Source organism: Pseudorasbora parva, chromosome 6, assembly GCF_024679245.1.
Source record: "Pseudorasbora parva isolate DD20220531a chromosome 6, ASM2467924v1, whole genome shotgun sequence".
Classification (NCBI taxonomy): Eukaryota; Metazoa; Chordata; class Actinopteri; order Cypriniformes; family Gobionidae; genus Pseudorasbora; species Pseudorasbora parva.
In genome coordinates this window covers 33,560,044-33,582,264 of record NC_090177.1, presented here as the reverse complement: position 1 = coordinate 33,582,264, position 22,221 = coordinate 33,560,044, and the positions used below count along the sequence as shown (strand labels likewise).

At 43.0% G+C, this 22,221-nt stretch overlaps 1 protein-coding gene across 2 annotated transcripts in view; it reads left to right on the top strand.

The window, feature by feature from the left end:
- The window catches only part of nkain4 (sodium/potassium transporting ATPase interacting 4), a 115,376-nt gene that overhangs the window by 47,885 nt on the left and 45,270 nt on the right, over window positions 1-22,221 (top strand). For both annotated transcript variants that reach the window (XM_067446734.1, XM_067446733.1), the window contains exon 4: window positions 21,954-22,151. In XM_067446734.1, coding sequence (XP_067302835.1) covers window positions 21,954-22,151 — 198 coding nt within the window. The remainder of the gene's footprint in view (window positions 1-21,953; window positions 22,152-22,221) is intronic.

Here is a 22,221-nt window from a genome sequence, read left to right as displayed (position 1 = left end):
AAATTTAAGGCAGCAACTTTTTTGCTCACACATCTTGCCTCTTTTGCAGCGACTCGCACATGACCGCGTTCTAAACGCAAAATTCAAGTCAAAGGAAAAAACACATCTCTAGACCTTGGCTTTTTTCTATTCCACTGACCTGCATCTCAGTTTTAACAGTAAAAATGCATTCTGTGTGAACTAGAAGTGTCTAGAAATCAGATAAAAGCCTTGTGGAAAAGCGATAGCTAAAAGAAGTTGTGCGTTATCCCGAACCCATCCCGTGATACACTTCTCTCTACATGTGCTGACAGGTCATGGACACAAACACTCTGCCTCAAGTGTGTAAGCAGTGAGAAACAAGCTAACTGTATAATTTACACATTCTACTCTCGGTGTGTGTGCTTGTTTTTGACTCCTGCCTGGCCCAGTTTCCTGGACTCAGATTTCTTGTTCCCACAACAAAAGGCACTTTCTGATCTACTTTCAGAAGTTGGAGTGAGACTGGATGAGAACATCTTAGTCTCATAGATGCATGCGGAGTAATCGTGTACACAAGGAGCTGCTGTTATATCAGAATTAACCTCTTTTGCACTTTTCTCAAAGTTGCATGGGACAAAATGGCTCAGATTATCCCTGGAAAAAGGGAATAAGTGGCCAAAAAAAATGTCTGAACTCACCTGAATTCTTATACATGACATATTGGGTGTGGGTAACCATAATTTTACCAAACAGAACCTGTTTCTTTATCAAATTTCACATTTTTCCTTGAATGAAGCACTCAGATTTTAGGGTTAGGTTTAGGGTTCATTTGGCGCTATGTTTGGGGGTTGAACAACATTTTAATTTCCCTCTAATTTTAGGATGGCTAATGGATAGGGTTGGGGTTTTGTTTGTCAGAAATGTTGTTCTTGGTCCGACAAAAGATGCTGATTACATCCTACTGCTACACTCTCAGAAAAAAGAGTACAAAAGCTGTCACAGGGATGGAGACAGTGGTTCTAATAAGTACCATTTAGGTAATATCCACTCTTTAGGTACAAAGGTGTACCTTTTCAAAGGGTACAACCCCTGTGACAGCTTTTGTACCTTTTTCCTGAGAGTGTACTTGGAAAGATTGATGGTCACTATTGAGGTATGAAAGAATGTTCTTGGATAATAATCTTGCTGCTATTTGCATCAGCGCACTTGCTTAGTATGTGTCTAGTAAGAACACAGTTATTTCATTGTTCAAGTGGCAAGACAACATTCTTTACCATTCAAAATGTTGCTCCAAAAATAAAATTACATTTACACTACAATATTAAAATATCAAACTCCACTAGAACAGTTATATATTTTGTTGACTTGTGTACTTGCATTATCCCAAATGTTTTCAAGAATGTTTAAACATCCCAGAGAAATAATCGATTTTATCCAGGACACGGATCGCGTCCGTGCGTCGCCTAATAATGACATTACGTTATTCTTGATTTCCATCAAGGAATTTTGGAGAATTTTGTTTTATTTTGTAGAAACCATGTAAACACCAAAGATGCTTTATTATATGAAGAGGTTTTTTTTTTTTAGACAGGTGAGCAACTGTTTGGATCATTCATCGACAGAAAACGAATTATTGTTATGTAGCTCAACAGTTTCAATTCAAGTTTAGTGTTATTGTTTGAATCTGGTTTTCTTGATGTACTGCGAGTACCGTGTTTCACCATGTCTAATATCGCTCTAGCTCACTGCAGTGTGAACAAGTGTCTCATAGTAGTCACAGAGCGAATGCATTATAGCATAACTTTTCAACACACTCAGTGTTCGAACTATACTGTGGCCTTTGGGGGAGCCCACTTTTCGGGGTGGGGGGGGCGTGCATCTCTATACACAAAAGAGGACGTGTATATTCCTTCACACACAGACGAACGCGTCAATCTATTGCTTAATGCATTGCGGAGACTCTTAATATACAATTTACAATCATTGAAGAACATCTTTGATTTTAATGAAGGAAGAAAAAAACAAGAATTGATAGGTCAAAAAGTCCACAAATCTATAAACAAAGCCAGGGCCGTGCACAGACATTTTGAGGGGCAAGGGGGTTGAGTATCATCTTAATATAGAGAATGAATACAATTGTTAGGCTTTAGTACTAATCACATTTATGTTGTTCTAATTATTCTTCCAAAAAGTTGATTCTGGGCTAATTTGATCTCTTTTCTATTTTTATTTTTTATTGGAGATTTAAGTAGCAAATAAGAATCATTTATTGAATATATTTTGAGACAAAGGTCTTGTTTATGATTTATGTAAATCATACGCAACAGTTTTTTAATAACAGAATGTTATTTTATTCATCAAAATAAACAGAAAATAATGCAAACGTTGCTAGATATTTTTTGCACAAGTATGAACTTTTTTGAAAAATTACCACATTTTTCTTAGGGTGTGCTTTAGCCCTATTGTAGGCTGCCCTGATACAACTCATATCTATAATAGCCTTTATTAGCCTACCTTTTTTTAAATTATTGTGTATACAATTAATATGGTCTAAATAAAATATCATAAATATGACATGTTATAGATACAAGTGTTAACTCACAAAAATGTATTATAATCGGATATCTATTATACAGGAGTTAAATAGCCTAGTGACAAACTGTCAGCTATTCAGTATACAGTATATGACGATTACCCGCTGGCATGCTGGAGCTTTTAATCTATGTTTGAACTGTTGAAAGAAACAAACTAATAATTCTGCGGATCAACCACTGTCTGTAATGTAGACTGTAGTTTGTGATTTACCCGTTAATGGGACGACATTCTGGAACTGTCGTCTCCACAGAGAGCGGACCCCGCTGCAGACTGTGAGCGATGCTGCGGAGGGAGCGGGAAAACACGGAAAGGATTAGCGGAATTAGTGGATTTTTAGCGGAACAGAACGCTTTTATTACGCTTTTATGGGAGTCCTCTGAGGGTGAGGGAGGGAAGGGGGCAAGAGGGGCACCTTAGCCGATGAGGGCAAAGGGGCAGTGGCTCTAGCCACCGGGCCACCCCCCTGTGCACGGCCCTGCACAACACATAATTGGGAATAACATGCCTTAACACAGAAGCGACCACAGAGGCTTGAGGTCAGCCTCTTTTTCTGTTCTTCCAGAAATCCAAGATCAAGAAGTGGATATTCGTTATTGTTTTTTCTGCGAATCTTTGCGTTGACATGTACTAAACATGAGTGGAATTTGCACCGCAGTGCCACCACACCTTGATGGTCATGACAAGAACAGCATGTATAGTTATCTTTATTGAAGTGAATTAGATTTAAATCACCGTCATGCATGAATTAATTATATTCATATGATTAGATTACATAAAAATGAAATTGCACCTCAAAATAACACAGTGTCAATATTTTTGAGACCCCCCAAAATTTCACAAATCACGTTTTCAGGGGAGCCCATGTCTTATTTAGGGGAGCCGAGCTCCCCCTAGCTCCCCCGTAGTTCGCACCCTGCAGATGTATCTAATATAATAAAACAGCCCTGTGTTACCCAACATACGCATAAGCGGAAGAAGGGGAAACAATGACTGTGGAATAATAAAAGCTCTGTGAAATCCAGGCATCATCAAGCTACGCCTTTGCTTTAAATAAGTGACCTCTAGCACCGAAAAATTACGTACTGTGGCTTTAATGCATTTATTCAGCATGGATGCATTAAATTGATCAACAGTGACAGTAGAGACATTTATAAAGTTACAAAAGTTTTCTGTTTCAATAGATGCAGTTCTTTATATCTTTCTATTGAAATTATCAAAAAAATTTAAGTAGCACAATTGATGATAATAAGAAATAATAAGAAATATAAAATGTTTCACATCCTCATATTAGAATGATTTCTGAAGGATCGTGTGGCACTGAAGACTGGAGTAATGATGCTGAACAACTTTGATCAGAGGAATAATAATGAAAATATATTAAAGTAGAATATATTTCAAATTGCACTAATATTTCATAATATTGCTGTTTTTACTATATTTTTGAAATGCAGCCTTGGTGAGTATAAGAGACTTTGAAAAACATGAAGAAAAAACTTTGATCCCAATAGTAATGTATTTATGTATCTCTTATATATATGAAAGTTTAATTTTTATCATTACATTATGGAAAATAATGAACTTTATCCCAATGTGCTAATTTTTTAGAAGGACCTGTATATTTTAATTTGAATAACCTCAGCAGGCTTGTTCTTATAGTTTGAGTGTTTGGATTTCAATTTCTTGCTCTCATCCAGAAAACGTGTTAAGCACATCCCATTATTATCTTTGTTTCAACTGTATTTAATGATGTCTGGGTCATTTTTATTGGTATTTTTTGGTTTGTCTGTGGCTCATAAGGAAGAGGGCTGTTTAATTGGACTCACAACATGTGCCTTAACAACAAAAGAAATGGGAAGCGTATACTTGGTTACATTTCATTCCTCTTTTGTTTTTGTGTTTTTCCTTTCATCCTCCTCTCCCTCAGTCTCAGTCACGCTCCGTCACTCCCTCAGGTGGGACGGCCTTCCCCCAAAGCGCCCCTCGCCTCTATAAAGTCAGATCACATGAATATTCATGAGCTGTTGCAGACAGATCTGCTGTCCAGAAAGCAGCCAGTAGAAGCGCATTGATCCTTTCTTTTCTGTCTGTGTGTGTGTTTATATGTATGTGTGTGTTTTCTCCATTAGCCGCTTGTCCTCCTGCTGTCCATATGTAGCAGTGAGGGAGCGTTGTGTGTCCATCTGTTGGGTTAATGCCTGAGCCCGGCCCTCTGCCACCTGCTCCCCATAACACCCCATTATTCAGCCGGTTTCATGCACCCCCTGCATTAGCACGACCCACCACGAGCCCTCAATGAAACACCTCAAAATCAGACTGACCCACTGCTGTCTCTACTGTCATATGGAGAATGATACACTATATGATAATATCATCCAGCATTGAGGACCCCCTATTGTTAGATTGATTACAATCGGACAGTGTTGAGAAGAATAGCAAACAGCCTGACATAGATTCTGTTTGTCTTTTTTCTGTATGTCTCAATTTTATCTGTCTGTCTGTCTGTCTGATATCAGCGCCATCTTTGGACACTGGTAGATCTGTCTGTCTGTCTGTCTGTCTGATATCAGTGCCATATTTGGACACTGGTGGATCTGTCTTTCTGTCTGTCTGTCTGATATCAACGCCATATTTGGACACTGGTGGATCTGTCTGTCTGTCTGTCTGTCTGTCTGATATCAACGCCATATTTGGACACTGGTGGATCTGTCTTTCTGTCTGTCTGTCTGATATCAACGCCATATTTGGACACTGGTGGATCTGCCTGTCTGTCTGTCTGTCTGTCTGATATCAACGCCATATTTGGACACTGGTGGATCTGTCTGTCTGTCTGATATCAGCGCCATATTTGGACACTGGTGGATCTGTCTGTCTGTCTGATATCAGCGCCATATTTGGACACTGGTGGATCTGTCTGTCTGTCTGTCTGTCTGTCTGTCTGTCTGATATCAGCGCCATATTTGGACACTGGAGGATCTGTCTGTCTGATATCAGCGCCATATTTGGACACTGGTAGATCTGTCTGTCTGTCTGTCTGATATCAGCGCCATATTTGGACACTGGTAGATCTGTCTGTCTGTCTGTCTGATATCAGCGCCATATTTGGACACTGGTAGATCTGTCTGTCTGTCTGTCTGTCTGATATCAGCGCCATATTTGGACACTGGTAGATCTGTCTGTCTGCCTGTCTGATATCAGCGCCATATTTGGACACTGGTGGATCTGTCTGTCTGTCTCTCTGTCTGTCTGTCTGTCTGTCTGTCTGTCTGATATCAGCGCCATATTTGGGCACTGGAGGATCTGTCTGTCTGATACCAGCGCCATTTTTGGACACTGGTAGATCTGTCTGTCTGTCTGATATCTACGCCATATTTGGACACTGGTGGATCTGTCTGTCTGTCTGATATCAGCGCCATATTTGGACACTGGAGGATCTGTCTGTCTGTCTGATATCAGCACCATATTTGGACACTGGTAGATCTGTCTGTCTGTCTGTCTGTCTGATATCAACGCCATATTTGGACACTGGTAGATCTGTCTGTCTGTCTGTCTGTCTGTCTGATATCAGCGCCATATTTGGACACTGGTAGATCTGTCTGTCTGTCTGTCTGATATCAGCGCCATATTTGGACACTGGTAGATATGTCTGTCTGTGTGTCCGTCTGATATCAGCGCCATATTTGGACACTGGAGGATCTGTCTGTCTGATATCAGCGCCATATTTGGACACTGGTAGATCTGTCTGTCTGTCTGTCTGATATCAGCGCCATATTTGGACTCTGGTGGACCTGTCGGTCTGTCTGATATCAGTGCCATATTTGGACACTGGTAGATCTGTCTGTCTGTCTGTATGTCTGTCTGATATCAACGCCATATTTGGACACTGGTAGATCTGTCTATCTGTCTGTCTGATATCAGCGCCATATTTGGACACTGGTGGATCTGTCTGTCTGTCTGTCTGTCTGTCTGTCTGTCTGATATCAGCGCCATATTTGGACACTGGAGGATCTGTCTGTCTGATACCAGCACCATATTTGGACACTGGTAGATCTGTCTGTCTGTCTGATATCTACGCCATATTTGGACACTGGTAGATCTGTCTGTCTGTCTGTCTGATATCTACGCCATATTTGGACACTGGTGAATCTGTCTGTCTGATATCAATGCCATATTTGGACACTGTTAGATCTGTCTGTTTGTCTGTCTGATATCAGCGCCATATTTGGACACTGGTGGATCTGTCTATCTGTCTGTCTGTCTGTCTGATATCAGCGCCATATTTGGACACTGGTGGATCGGTCTGTCTGTCTGTCTGATATCAGCACCGTTTTTGGACACTGGTGGATCTGTTTGTCTGTTTGTCTGTCTGATATCAGCGCCTTATTTGGACACTGGTGGATCTGTCTGTCTGTCTCTCTGTCTGATATCAGCGCCATATTTGGACACTGGAGGATCTGTCTGTCTGTCTGTCTGATATTAGCGCCATATTTGGACACTGGTGGATCTGTCTGTCTGATATCAGCGCCATATTTGGACACTGGTAGATCTGTCTGTCTGTCTGTCTGTCTGATATCAGCGCCATATTTGGACACTGGTAGATCTGTCTGTCTGCCTGTCTGTTATCAGCGCCATATTTGGACACTGGTGGATCTGTCTGTCTGTCTGTCTGTCTGTCTGTCTGTCTGTCTGTCTGATATCAGCGCCATATTTGGGCACTGGAGGATCTGTCTGTCTCATACCTGCGCCATTTTTGGACACTGGTAGATCTGTCTGTCTGTCTGATATCTACGCCATATTTGGACACTGGTGGATCTGTCTGTCTGTCTGATATCAGCGCCATATTTGGACACTGGAGGATCTGTCTGTCTGTCTGATATCAGCACCATATTTGGACACTGGTAGATCTGTCTGTCTGTCTGTCTGTCTGATATCAACGCCATATTTGGACACTGGTAGATCTGTCTGTCTGTCTGTCTGTCTGTCTGATATCAGCGCCATATTTGGACACTGGTAGATCTGTCTGTCTGTCTGTCTGATATCAGCGCCATATTTGGACACTGGTAGATATGTCTGTCTGTGTGTCCGTCTGATATCAGCGCCATATTTGGACACTGGAGGATCTGTCTGTCTGATATCAGCGCCATATTTGGACACTGGTAGATCTGTCTGTCTGTCTGTCTGATATCAGCGCCATATTTGGACTCTGGTGGACCTGTCTGTCTGTCTGATATCAGTGCCATATTTGGACACTGGTAGATCTGTCTGTCTGTCTGTATGTCTGTCTGATATCAACGCCATATTTGGACACTGGTAGATCTGTCTATCTGTCTGTCTGATATCAGCGCCATATTTGGACACTGGTGGATCTGTCTGTCTGTCTGTCTGTCTGTCTGTCTGTCTGATATCAGCGCCATATTTGGACACTGGAGGATCTGTCTGTCTGATACCAGCACCATATTTGGACACTGGTAGATCTGTCTGTCTGTCTGATATCTACGCCATATTTGGACACTGGTAGATCTGTCTGTCTGTCTGATATCTACGCCATATTTGGACACTGGTGAATCTGTCTGTCTGATATCAATGCCATATTTGGACACTGTTAGATCTGTCTGTTTGTCTGTCTGATATCAGCGCCATATTTGGACACTGGTGGATCTGTCTGTCTGTCTGTCTGATATCAGCGCCATATTTGGACACTGGTGGATCGGTCTGTCTGTCTGTCTGATATCAGCACCGTTTTTGGACACTGGTGGATCTGTTTGTCTGTTTGTCTGTCTGATATCAGCGCCTTATTTGGACACTGGTGGATCTGTCTGTCTGTCTCTCTGTCTGATATCAGCGCCATATTTGGACACTGGAGGATCTGTCTGTCTGTCTGATATTAGCGCCATATTTGGACACTGGTGGATCTGTCTGTCTGTCTGTCTGTCTGATATCAGCGCCATATTTGGACACTGGTGGATCGGTCTGTCTGTCTGATATCAGCACCGTTTTTGGACACTGGTGGATCTGTTTGTCTGTCTCTCTGTCTGATATCAGCGCCATATTTGGACAATGGAGGATCTGTCTGTCTGTCTGTCTGATATTAGCGCCATATTTGGACACTGGTGGATCTGTCTGTCTGATATCAGCGCCATATTTGGAAACTGGTGGATCTGTCTGTCTGTCTGTCTGATATCAGCACTGTATTTGGACACTGGTGGATCTGTCTGTCTGTCTGTCTGTCTGTCTGATATCAGCGCCATATTTGGACACTGGTGGATCTGTCCGTCTGATATCAACGCCATATCGGGGCACTGGAGGATCTGTCTGTCTGATATCAGCGCCATATTTGGACACTGGTGGATCTGCCTGTCTGTCTGTCTGTCTGATATCAACGCCATATTTGGACACTGGTGGATCTATCTGTCTTTCTGATATCAGCGCCGTATTTGGACACTGGTGGATCTGTCTGTCTGTCTGTCTAATATCAGTGCCGTAATTGGACACTGGTGGATCTGTCTGTCTGTCTGTCTGATATCAGCCCCGTATTTGGACACTGGTGGATCTGTCTGTCTGTCTCTCTGTCTGATATCAGCGCCGTATTTGGACACTGGTGGATCTGTCTGTCTGATATCAGCGCCATATTTGGACACTGGTGGATCTATCTATCTGTCTGTCTGTCTGTCTGTCTGTCTGTCTGATATCAACGCCATATTTGGACACTGGTGGATCTGTCTGTCTGTCTGATATCAGCGCCATATTTGGACACTGGTGGATCTGTCTGTATGTCTGTCTGTCTGATATCAGCGCCATATTTGGACACTGGTGGATCTGTCTGTCTGATATCAATGCCATATTTGGACACTGGTGGATCTGTCTGTCTGATATCAGCACGATATTTGGACACTGGTAGATCTGTCTGTCTTTCTCTCTGTCTGATATCAGCGCCATATTTGGACACTGGTGGATCTGTTTATCTATCTGTCTGATATCAATGCCATATTTGGACACTGGTGGATCTGTCTGTCTGATATCAGCACGATATTTGGACACTGGTAGATCTGTCTGTCTGATGTCAACGCCATATTTGGACACTGGTAGATCTATCTGTCTTTCTCTCTGTCTGATATCAGCGCCATATTTGGACACTGGTGGATCTGTTTATCTATCTGTCTGATATCAATGCCATATTTGGACACTGGTGGATCTATCTGTCTGTCTGTCTGTCTGTCTGATGTCAGCGCCATATTTGGACACTGGAGGATCTGTCTGTCTGTCTGTCTGTCTGATATCAGCGCAGTATTTGGACACTGGTGGATCTGTGTGTCTGTCTATCTGTCTGTCTGTCTGTCTGATATCAGCGCTATATTTGGACACTGGTGGATCGGTCTGTCTGTCTGTCTGATATCAGCACCGTTTTTGGACACTGGTGGATCTGTTTGTCTGTTTGTCTGTCTGATATCAGCGCCTTATTTGGACACTGGTGGATCTGTCTGTCTGTCTCTCTGTCTGATATCAGCGCCATATTTGGACACTGGAGGATCTGTCTGTCTGTCTGATATTAGCGCCATATTTGGACACTGGTGGATCTGTCTGTCTGATATCAGCGCCATATTTGGACACTGGTAGATCTGTCTGTCTGTCTGTCTGATATCAGCGCCATATTTGGACACTGGTAGATCTGTCTGTCTGTCTGTCTGTCTGATATCAGCGCCATATTTGGACACTGGTAGATCTGTCTGTCTGCCTGTCTGTTATCAGCGCCATATTTGGACACTGGTGGATCTGTCTGTCTGTCTGTCTGTCTGTCTGTCTGATATCAGCGCCATATTTGGGCACTGGAGGATCTGTCTGTCTGATACCTGCGCCATTTTTGGACACTGGTAGATCTGTCTGTCTGTCTGATATCTACGCCATATTTGGACACTGGTGGATCTGTCTGTCTGTCTGATATCAGCGCCATATTTGGACACTGGAGGATCTGTCTGTCTGTCTGATATCAGCACCATATTTGGACACTGGTAGATCTGTCTGTCTGTCTGTCTGTCTGTCTGTCTGTCTGATATCAACGCCATATTTGGACACTGGTAGATCTGTCTGTCTGTCTGTCTGTCTGTCTGATATCAGCGCCATATTTGGACACTGGTAGATCTGTCTGTCTGTCTGTCTGATATCAGCGCCATATTTGGACACTGGTAGATATGTCTGTCTGTGTGTCCGTCTGATATCAGCGCCATATTTGGACACTGGAGGATCTGTCTGTCTGATATCAGCGCCATATTTGGACACTGGTAGATCTGTCTGTCTGTCTGTCTGATATCAGCGCCATATTTGGACTCTGGTGGACCTGTCTGTCTGTCTGATATCAGTGCCATATTTGGACACTGGTAGATCTGTCTGTCTGTCTGTATGTCTGTCTGATATCAACGCCATATTTGGACACTGGTAGATCTGTCTATCTGTCTGTCTGATATCAGCGCCATATTTGGACACTGGTGGATCTGTCTGTCTGTCTGTCTGTCTGTCTGTCTGTCTGATATCAGCGCCATATTTGGACACTGGAGGATCTGTCTGTCTGATACCAGCACCATATTTGGACACTGGTAGATCTGTCTGTCTGTCTGATATCTACGCCATATTTGGACACTGGTAGATCTGTCTGTCTGTCTGATATCTACGCCATATTTGGACACTGGTGAATCTGTCTGTCTGATATCAATGCCATATTTGGACACTGTTAGATCTGTCTGTTTGTCTGTCTGATATCAGCGCCATATTTGGACACTGGTGGATCTGTCTATCTGTCTGTCTGTCTGTCTGATATCAGCGCCATATTTGGACACTGGTGGATCGGTCTGTCTGTCTGTCTGATATCAGCACCGTTTTTGGACACTGGTGGATCTGTTTGTCTGTTTGTCTGTCTGATATCAGCGCCTTATTTGGACACTGGTGGATCTGTCTGTCTGTCTCTCTGTCTGATATCAGCGCCATATTTGGACACTGGAGGATCTGTCTGTCTGTCTGATATTAGCGCCATATTTGGACACTGGTGGATCTGTCTGTCTGATATCAGCGCCATATTTGGACACTGGTAGATCTGTCTGTCTGTCTGTCTGTCTGATATCAGCGCCATATTTGGACACTGGTAGATCTGTCTGTCTGCCTGTCTGTTATCAGCGCCATATTTGGACACTGGTGGATCTGTCTGTCTGTCTGTCTGTCTGTCTGTCTGATATCAGCGCCATATTTGGGCACTGGAGGATCTGTCTGTCTCATACCTGCGCCATTTTTGGACACTGGTAGATCTGTCTGTCTGTCTGATATCTACGCCATATTTGGACACTGGTGGATCTGTCTGTCTGTCTGATATCAGCGCCATATTTGGACACTGGAGGATCTGTCTGTCTGTCTGTCTGATATCAGCCCCGTATTTGGACACTGGTGGATCTGTCTGTCTGTCTCTCTGTCTGATATCAGCGCCGTATTTGGACACTGGTGGATCTGTCTGTCTGATATCAGCGCCATATTTGGACACTGGTGGATCTATCTATCTGTCTGTCTGTCTGTCTGTCTGTCTGTCTGATATCAACGCCATATTTGGACACTGGTGGATCTGTCTGTCTGTCTGATATCAGCGCCATATTTGGACACTGGTGGATCTGTCTGTATGTCTGTCTGTCTGATATCAGCGCCATATTTGGACACTGGTGGATCTGTCTGTCTGATATCAATGCCATATTTGGACACTGGTGGATCTGTCTGTCTGATATCAGCACGATATTTGGACACTGGTAGATCTGTCTGTCTTTCTCTCTGTCTGATATCAGCGCCATATTTGGACACTGGTGGATCTGTTTATCTATCTGTCTGATATCAATGCCATATTTGGACACTGGTGGATCTGTCTGTCTGATATCAGCACGATATTTGGACACTGGTAGATCTGTCTGTCTGATGTCAACGCCATATTTGGACACTGGTAGATCTATCTGTCTTTCTCTCTGTCTGATATCAGCGCCATATTTGGACACTGGTGGATCTGTTTATCTATCTGTCTGATATCAATGCCATATTTGGACACTGGTGGATCTATCTGTCTGTCTGTCTGTCTGTCTGATGTCAGTGCCATATTTGGACACTGGAGGATCTGTCTGTCTGTCTGTCTGTCTGATATCAGCGCAGTATTTGGACACTGGTGGATCTGTGTGTCTGTCTATCTGTCTGTCTGTCTGTCTGTCTGTCTGATATCAGCGCTATATTTGGACACTGGTGGATCGGTCTGTCTGTCTGTCTGATATCAGCACCGTTTTTGGACACTGGTGGATCTGTTTGTCTGTTTGTCTGTCTGATATCAGCGCCTTATTTGGTCACTGGTGGATCTGTCTGTCTGTCTCTCTGTCTGATATCAGCGCCATATTTGGACACTGGAGGATCTGTCTGTCTGTCTGATATTAGCGCCATATTTGGACACTGGTGGATCTGTCTGTCTGATATCAGCGCCATATTTGGACACTGGTAGATCTGTCTGTCTGTCTGTCTGATATCAGCGCCATATTTGGACACTGGTAGATCTGTCTGTCTGTCTGTCTGTCTGATATCAGCGCCATATTTGGACACTGGTAGATCTGTCTGTCTGCCTGTCTGTTATCAGCGCCATATTTGGACACTGGTGGATCTGTCTGTCTGTCTGTCTGTCTGTCTGTCTGATATCAGCGTCATATTTGGGCACTGGAGGATCTGTCTGTCTGATACCTGCGCCATTTTTGGACACTGGTAGATCTGTCTGTCTGTCTGATATCTACGCCATATTTGGACACTGGTGGATCTGTCTGTCTGTCTGATATCAGCGCCATATTTGGACACTGGAGGATCTGTCTGTCTGTCTGATATCAGCACCATATTTGGACACTGGTAGATCTGTCTGTCTGTCTGTCTGTCTGTCTGTCTGATATCAACGCCATATTTGGACACTGGTAGATCTGTCTGTCTGTCTGTCTGTCTGATATCAGCGCCATATTTGGACACTGGTAGATCTGTCTGTCTGTCTGTCTGATATCAGCGCCATATTTGGACACTGGTAGATATGTCTGTCTGTGTGTCCGTCTGATATCAGCGCCATATTTGGACACTGGAGGATCTGTCTGTCTGATATCAGCGCCATATTTGGACACTGGTAGATCTGTCTGTCTGTCTGTCTGATATCAGCGCCATATTTGGACTCTGGTGGACCTGTCTGTCTGTCTGATATCAGTGCCATATTTGGACACTGGTAGATCTGTCTGTCTGTCTGTATGTCTGTCTGATATCAACGCCATATTTGGACACTGGTAGATCTGTCTATCTGTCTGTCTGATATCAGCGCCATATTTGGACACTGGTGGATCTGTCTGTCTGTCTGTCTGTCTGTCTGATATCAGCGCCATATTTGGACACTGGAGGATCTGTCTGTCTGATACCAGCACCATATTTGGACACTGGTAGATCTGTCTGTCTGTCTGATATCTACGCCATATTTGGACACTGGTAGATCTGTCTGTCTGTCTGATATCTACGCCATATTTGGACACTGGTGAATCTGTCTGTCTGATATCAATGCCATATTTGGACACTGTTAGATCTGTCTGTTTGTCTGTCTGATATCAGCGCCATATTTGGACACTGGTGGATCTGTCTATCTGTCTGTCTGTCTGTCTGATATCAGCGCCATATTTGGACACTGGTGGATCGGTCTGTCTGTCTGTCTGATATCAGCACCGTTTTTGGACACTGGTGGATCTGTTTGTCTGTTTGTCTGTCTGATATCAGCGCCTTATTTGGACACTGGTGGATCTGTCTGTCTGTCTCTCTGTCTGATATCAGCGCCATATTTGGACACTGGAGGATCTGTCTGTCTGTCTGATATTAGCGCCATATTTGGACACTGGTGGATCTGTCTGTCTGTCTGTCTGTCTGATATCAGCGCCATATTTGGACACTGGTGGATCGGTCTGTCTGTCTGATATCAGCACCGTTTTTGGACACTGGTGGATCTGTTTGTCTGTTTGTCTGTCTGATATCAGCGCCTTATTTGGACACTGGTGGATCTGTCTGTCTGTCTCTCTGTCTGATATCAGCGCCATATTTGGACACTGGAGGATCTGTCTGTCTGTCTGATATTAGCGCCATATTTGGACACTGGTGGATCTGTCTGTCTGATATCAGCGCCATATTTGGAAACTGGTGGATCTGTCTGTCTGTCTGTCTGATATCAGCACTGTATTTGGACACTGGTGGATCTGTCTGTCTGTCTGTCTGTCTGTCTGATATCAGCGCCATATTTGGACACTGGTGGATCTGTCCGTCTGATATCAACGCCATATCGGGGCACTGGAGGATCTGTCTGTCTGATATCAGCGCCATATTTGGACACTGGTGGATCTGCCTGTCTGTCTGTCTGTCTGATATCAACGCCATATTTGGACACTGGTGGATCTATCTGTCTTTCTGATATCAGCGCCGTATTTGGACACTGGTGGATCTGTCTGTCTGTCTAATATCAGTGCCGTAATTGGACACTGGTGGATCTGTCTGTCTGTCTGTCTGATATCAGCCCCGTATTTGGACACTGGTGGATCTGTCTGTCTGTCTCTCTGTCTGATATCAGCGCCGTATTTGGACACTGGTGGATCTGTCTGTCTGATATCAGCGCCATATTTGGACACTGGTGGATCTATCTATCTGTCTGTCTGTCTGTCTGTCTGTCTGATATCAACGCCATATTTGGACACTGGTGGATCTGTCTGTCTGTCTGATATCAGCGCCATATTTGGACACTGGTGGATCTGTCTGTATGTCTGTCTGTCTGATATCAGCGCCATATTTGGACACTGGTGGATCTGTCTGTCTGATATCAATGCCATATTTGGACACTGGTGGATCTGTCTGTCTGATATCAGCACGATATTTGGACACTGGTAGATCTGTCTGTCTTTCTCTCTGTCTGATATCAGCGCCATATTTGGACACTGGTGGATCTGTTTATCTATCTGTCTGATATCAATGCCATATTTGGACACTGGTGGATCTGTCTGTCTGATATCAGCACGATATTTGGACACTGGTAGATCTGTCTGTCTGTCTGATGTCAACGCCATATTTGGACACTGGTAGATCTATCTGTCTTTCTCTCTGTCTGATATCAGCGCCATATTTGGACACTGGTGGATCTGTTTATCTATCTGTCTGATATCAATGCCATATTTGGACACTGGTGGATCTATCTGTCTGTCTGTCTGATGTCAGCGCCATATTTGGACACTGGAGGATCTGTCTGTCTGTCTGTCTGATATCAGCGCAGTATTTGGACACTGGTGGATCTGTGTGTCTGTCTATCTGTCTGTCTGTCTGTCTGATATCAGCACCATATTTGGACACTGGTAGATCTGTCTGTCTGTCTGTCTGATTTCAGCGCCATATTTGGACACTGGTAGATCTGTCTGTCTGTCTGTCTGATATCAGCGCCATATTTGGACACTGGTAGATCTGTCTGTCTGTCTGTCTGATATCAGCGCCATATTTGGACACTGGTGGATCTGTCTGTCTGTCTGATATCAGCGCCATATTTGGACACTGGGGGATATGTCTGTCTGTCTGATATCAACGCCATATTTGGACACTGGTAGATCTTTCTGTCTGTCTGTCTGTCTGTCTGTCTGATATCAGCGCCATATTTGGACACTAGTGGATCTGTCTGTCTGTCTGTCTGATATCAGCGCCATATTTGGACACTGGTAGATCTGTCTGTCTGTCTGTCTGATATCAGCGTCATATTTGGACACTGGTGGATCTGTCTGTCTGTCTGTCTGATATCAACGCCATATTTGGACACTGGTGGATCTGTCTGTCTATCTGTCTGATATCAGCGCCATATTTGGACACTGGTGGATCTGTCTGTCTGATATCAGCGCCATATTTGGACACTGGTGGATCTGTCTGTCGGTCTATCGGTCTGTCTGTCGGTCTGTCTGTCTGATATCAACGCCATATTTGGACACTGGAGGATCTGTCTGTCTGATATCAGCGTCATATTTGGACACTGGTAGATCTGTCTGTCTGTCTGATATCAACGCCATATTTGGACACTGGTAGATCTGTCTGTCTGTCTGATTTCAGGGCCATATTTGGACACTGGTGGATCTGTCTGTCTGATATCAACGCCATATTTGGACACTGGTAGATCTGTCTGTTTGTCTGTCTGTCTGTCTGATATCAACGCCATATTTGGACACTGGTGTATCTGTCTATATGTCTGTCTGATATCAGCGCCATATTTGGACACTGGTGGATCTGTCTGTCTGTCTGATATCAGGGCCATATTTGGACACTGGTGGATCTGTCTGTCTGATATCAGTGCCATATTTGGGCACTGGTGGATCTGTCTGTCTGTCTGACAATCAGACAGACAGACAGATCTACCAGTGTCCAAATATGGCGCTGATATCAGACAGACAGACAGACAGATCTACCAGTGTCCAAATATGGCGCTGATATCAGACAGACAGACAGATCCACTAGTGTCCAAAAACGGTGCTGATATCAGACAGACATATAGACAGATACACCAGTGTCCAAATATGGCGTTGATATCAGACAGACAGACAGACAAACAGACAGATCTACCAGTGTCCAAATATATCGACACTGGTGGATCTGTCTGTCTGTCTGTCTGTCTGATATCAACGCCATATTTAGACACTGGAGGATCTGTCTGTCTGATATCAACGTCATATTTGGACACTGGTAGATCTGTCTGTCTGTCTGATATCAACGCCATATTTGGACATTGGTAGATCTGTCTGTCTGTCTGATATCAGGGCCATATTTGGACACTGGTAGATCTGTCTGTCTGATATCAACGCCATATTTGGACACTGGTAGATCTGTCTGTCTGTCTGATATCAGGGCCATATTTGGACACTGGTGGATCTGTCTGTCTGAAATCAACGCCATATTTGGACACTGGTAGATCTGTCTGTTTGTCTGTCTGTCTGTCTGATATCAGCGCCGTATTTGGACACTGGTGGATCTGTCTATATGTCTGTCTGTCTGATATCAGCACCGTTTTTGGACACTGGTGGATCTGCCTGTCTGTCTGATATCAGCACCGTTTTTGGACACTAGTGGATCTGTCTGTCTGTCTGTCTGTCTGATATCAGCGCCATATTTGGATACTGGTGGATCTTTCTGTCTGTCTGATATCAGCGCCATATTTGGACACTGGTGGATCTGTCTGTCTGTTTGTCTGTCTGTCTGTCTGATATCTGCGCCATATTTGGACACTGGTGGATCTGTCTGTCTGTCTGATATCAGCATCATATTTGAACACTGGTGGATCTCTCTGTCTGTCTGTCTGATTTCAGTGCCATATTTGGACACTGGTGGATCTGTCTGTCTGTAGGTCTAATTTCAGTGCCATATTTGGACACTGGTGGGTCTGTCTGTCTGTCTGTCTGTCTGATATCAGCACCATATTTGGACACTGGAGAATCTGTCTGTCTGATATCAGCGCCATATTTGGACACTGGTGGATCTGTCTGTCTGTCTCTCTCATATCAGCGCCATATTTGGACACTGGAGGATCTGTCTGTCTGATATCAGCGCCATATTTGGACACTGGTGGATCTTTCTGTCTGTCTGTCTGATTTCAGTGCCATATTTGGACACTGGTGGATCTGTCTGTCTGTAGGTCTAATTTCAGTGCCATATTTGGACACTGGTGGATCTGTCTGTCTGTCTGTCTGTCTGTCTGTCTGATTTCAGCGCCATATTTGGACACTGGTGGATCTGTCTGTCTGTCTGTCTGATATCAGCGCCATATTTGGACACTGGAGGATCTGTCTGTCTGATATCAGCGCCATTTTTGGACACTGGTAGATCTGTCTGTCTCTCTGTCTGATATCAGCACTGTTTTTGGACACTGGTGGATCTGCCTGTCTGTCTGATATCAGCACCGTTTTTGGACACTAGTGGATCTGTCTGTCTGTCTGTCTGTGTGTCCGTCTGATATTAGAACCATGTTTGGACACTGGCAGATCATTCTGTCTGTCTACTGCTCACTACTGGGCAGACTTGAGACCCAATATATCAGCGCTGTATTTGGACACTGGTGGATCTATCGATCTATCCTTCTATCTGTCTATCTGTCTGTCCATCTGTCTTTCTTACTACTACTTAAATCTACTTAAATTCAATTTAAATTCAGAAATTGAAGTGGAATTAATAAGCATTCTCAATTCATTTTTGAATGACTCACAGCGCTGGTATCAACGAATAGGGTTCGCACAGCTTTTTAGGAGTGAAATTAAAGCACTTCCGAGCAGTACTTCAAAGGCATTTGTAATAAACTATATAACACTTATACATGTATTTAATAAAAAGGATTATTCATTATTGGCCTCATGTTGCAAAGTCCTGACTCCTCAAGAGATTTAGTCATCAAATAAATAACCATGGTTTCCAGGTAGGACAAAATACAGTGATTGAAAGCTATGTTTTCAATTACTAATTAGATGTACATTATATGCAAAAACAGCTCAGAAGTAAACTACTTTTATTTCAAGGACAGTATTTCAAACCTTGAAAACGTACCAGATAAAATCAAGAATTTTACAAAGGTTCATTACTCTGTATATGAACCCAGTATGAAATGCAGGCGAAAAATAATGTGAGAAGAAGCAGTGCCATGGTCAAGTGTGTAAAAAGTGCCATGGTAAAATGAGTGGTACAAATTGTTAAACAACTCACCCACTCAGACATCATCAATTTTGGTCAAGTCTCAATGGATACATTTTTTTTTTTTGTGGCTAAAATGCCCCTCCATGTCTTTTAGGGTCAATACACTTGCAGTGTTTAGGAAGGGTTGGATGAATAATAAACCAAAAAATTATTAATAGTGATGCATCATTTCCGAAGACCACCACACAGTGCTCTTTCTACGATCCCTAATATTTCATGAGCAAATAGAGGTGGCCTAGCGATGAAGCATTTTGCTATCGTCAACAACAAAGCTGCAGATCGGTGTTGGCTTTGAGTGCTGCCATAGAAACTAAAAATTCAGCGAACGCAAACAGCTCAGCTACAAACACTGAGTTGTCATTTCATAATTACGATAACTCTGACACAACATCAATGTGAAATTAATCTGTCAAATTCAGATAATGGAGAACCATATTAACTCACTGAACATTTGCTGAAGAGGAAAAGCATATTAAGTGGTTGGGCACTTTATGAAACTCTCTCTCTCTCTCTCTCTCTCTCTCTCTCTCTCTCTCTCTCTCTCTCTCTCTCTCTCTCTCCCCCCCCCCTCCCCCCCTCCCCCCCCTCTCTCTCTGTCTCATTGATTGAGGTGTTTTGGTGGGGTTGTCCTCTCATGCATGGCTGCAGGCTGTGGCTGTCAGTCTCACACTGTGGCTGTGATTAAATACGAGACAATACGAGGTCTGTATCGACCCCCTCCCCCGAGCACACACTCTTCTCAGTGACATATAGTGACGAGTATAATGATAACGCCCACTGATGATGAAGGGGACAGACGCCTTTTTGCCTCCATTAGCCAGAAAGAGGTCAAGGACGAGTTACTCTCTAATAAGCATAGTAAAGTCCATAAGTTTTCGTTTTTGACAAGTGTCATTCATCTCATGCCTGTGAACTGTGTGGATTGACAGAATCCATTACATCTGATGTACACGTATCCGAGAGCATATGAGGAACATTTGCAACACAGACGCATAACTCTGACGTGTCACACAGCAATTTCACACACATGCCGCATTCAGCACCATGTGAACAGACAGTAATTCCCTTAGTTTGCAGGAATATGGATATAGGGAATCAAAATCTTGATACAGTATTTATCGTATTTATACATACATAATAAATAATTATACACAGTATACACATTGTGTGTAATTTTTTTAAATTTTGGATGCACTTGATCGATTTGACAGTATGTGTATATGTTACGGAGGCCAGCTAGTAGTAGTTGCTGTGCGAGTAAAACCTCACTCCTCTGACCTCAAGAGATGCTCTAGCGACTGACGCTAGAGGTTGCGGCCTTTAGCCTCCTTGTTAGAGCGTCACTCATGCCGGCGGACCCGGGTTCGAGTCCCGGTCCGAACAGAAGGGGTTACATATATATATATATATATATATATATATATATATATATATATATATATATATATATATATATATATATATATATATATATATATATATATATATATATATACATACAAAACTTTACTTTAAAAAAAAACTTGTACACATTCCTGGTGTATTGTTTAATATAAATAAATATATATAAAGATTTACAGTGGCAGCTCAGAGCTTTACAGCAGCATTTAAGTATGAAATTGAATGAATAAATGTAAAATTAAAACACTACATAGTCTTCAATATAAAATATACATTTATTAAAAGCTACTGCAATAAGTCTTCTGCTGTTGTAGCCCATCCGCCTCAAGGTTGTGCGTGTTGTGGCTTCACAAATGCTTTGCTGCATACCTCGATTGTAATGAGTGGTTATTTCAGTTAAAGTTGCTCTTTTATCAGCTTGAATCAGTCGGCCCATTCTCCTCTGACCTCTAGCATCAACAAAACATTTTCGCCCACAGGACTGCCGCATACTGGATGTTTTTCCCTTTTCACACCATTCTTTGTAAACCCTATAAATGGTTGTGCGTGTAAATCCCAGTAACTGAGCAGATTGTGAAATACTCAGACCGGCCCGTCTGACACCAACAACCATGCCACGCTCAAAATTGCTTAAATCATCTTTTTTTCCCAGTCTGACATTCAGTTTGGAGTTCAGGAGATTGTCTTGACCAGGACCTCACCCCTAAATGCACTGAAGCAACTGCCATGTGATTGGTTGATTAGATAATTGCATTAATAAGAAATTAAACAGGTGTTCCTAATAATCCTTTAGGTGAGTGTGTATGTATGTATATATATATATATATATATATATATATAATATATAATCACAGTTAATTTTATATTGCCAGAAATACACTGTTGATTTTTGACAAATAATATAAGAGATTTAATAGCACATTGTAGCTAGTGTGTGAATGGTAGCAATTCATAACCAGAGAAAGCTGTTGTGAATAACTGATTCATAACAGAATGAAATTTTATCTCATTTTATTAGGTTTTATATTTAAATACAATCGCAGCAAATAAATAATAAATGTGTGCTTCCTTCCTCTTTTGTATGTACACTTGTCTTTTTTCCTCCCTCTCATGTCTATGGAACGGATTCTTTGTCGGCCCTGTTAAATAATGCATGCTTTACAGCGCACAGCCCCTCTGTCAATCATTCCCTTATCGGTTATATTGAGGCTGATGACGATTCCTCCCCTCTTTCGTTTCAGGACAGTGACATCTTGACCTTTAACATCTCGGCACACCACTCCTGGTGGAGCGAGCACGGGCCGGGATGTATCCGAAGAGAGATCCCCGCCAGCGGAGAGCGCGGTGCGGATACACAGTCCTATATATCCATCATGGGCTGCCTGCTGGAGTACCAGTACATAGAAGTCCTTCACAGCGGCTTCCAAATCCTTATCACTGTAAGTCACACACAAATTATATGCCATGGCATGTAGAAAAGCTAAAACACTCAATAAGCTTTCCTTAAAT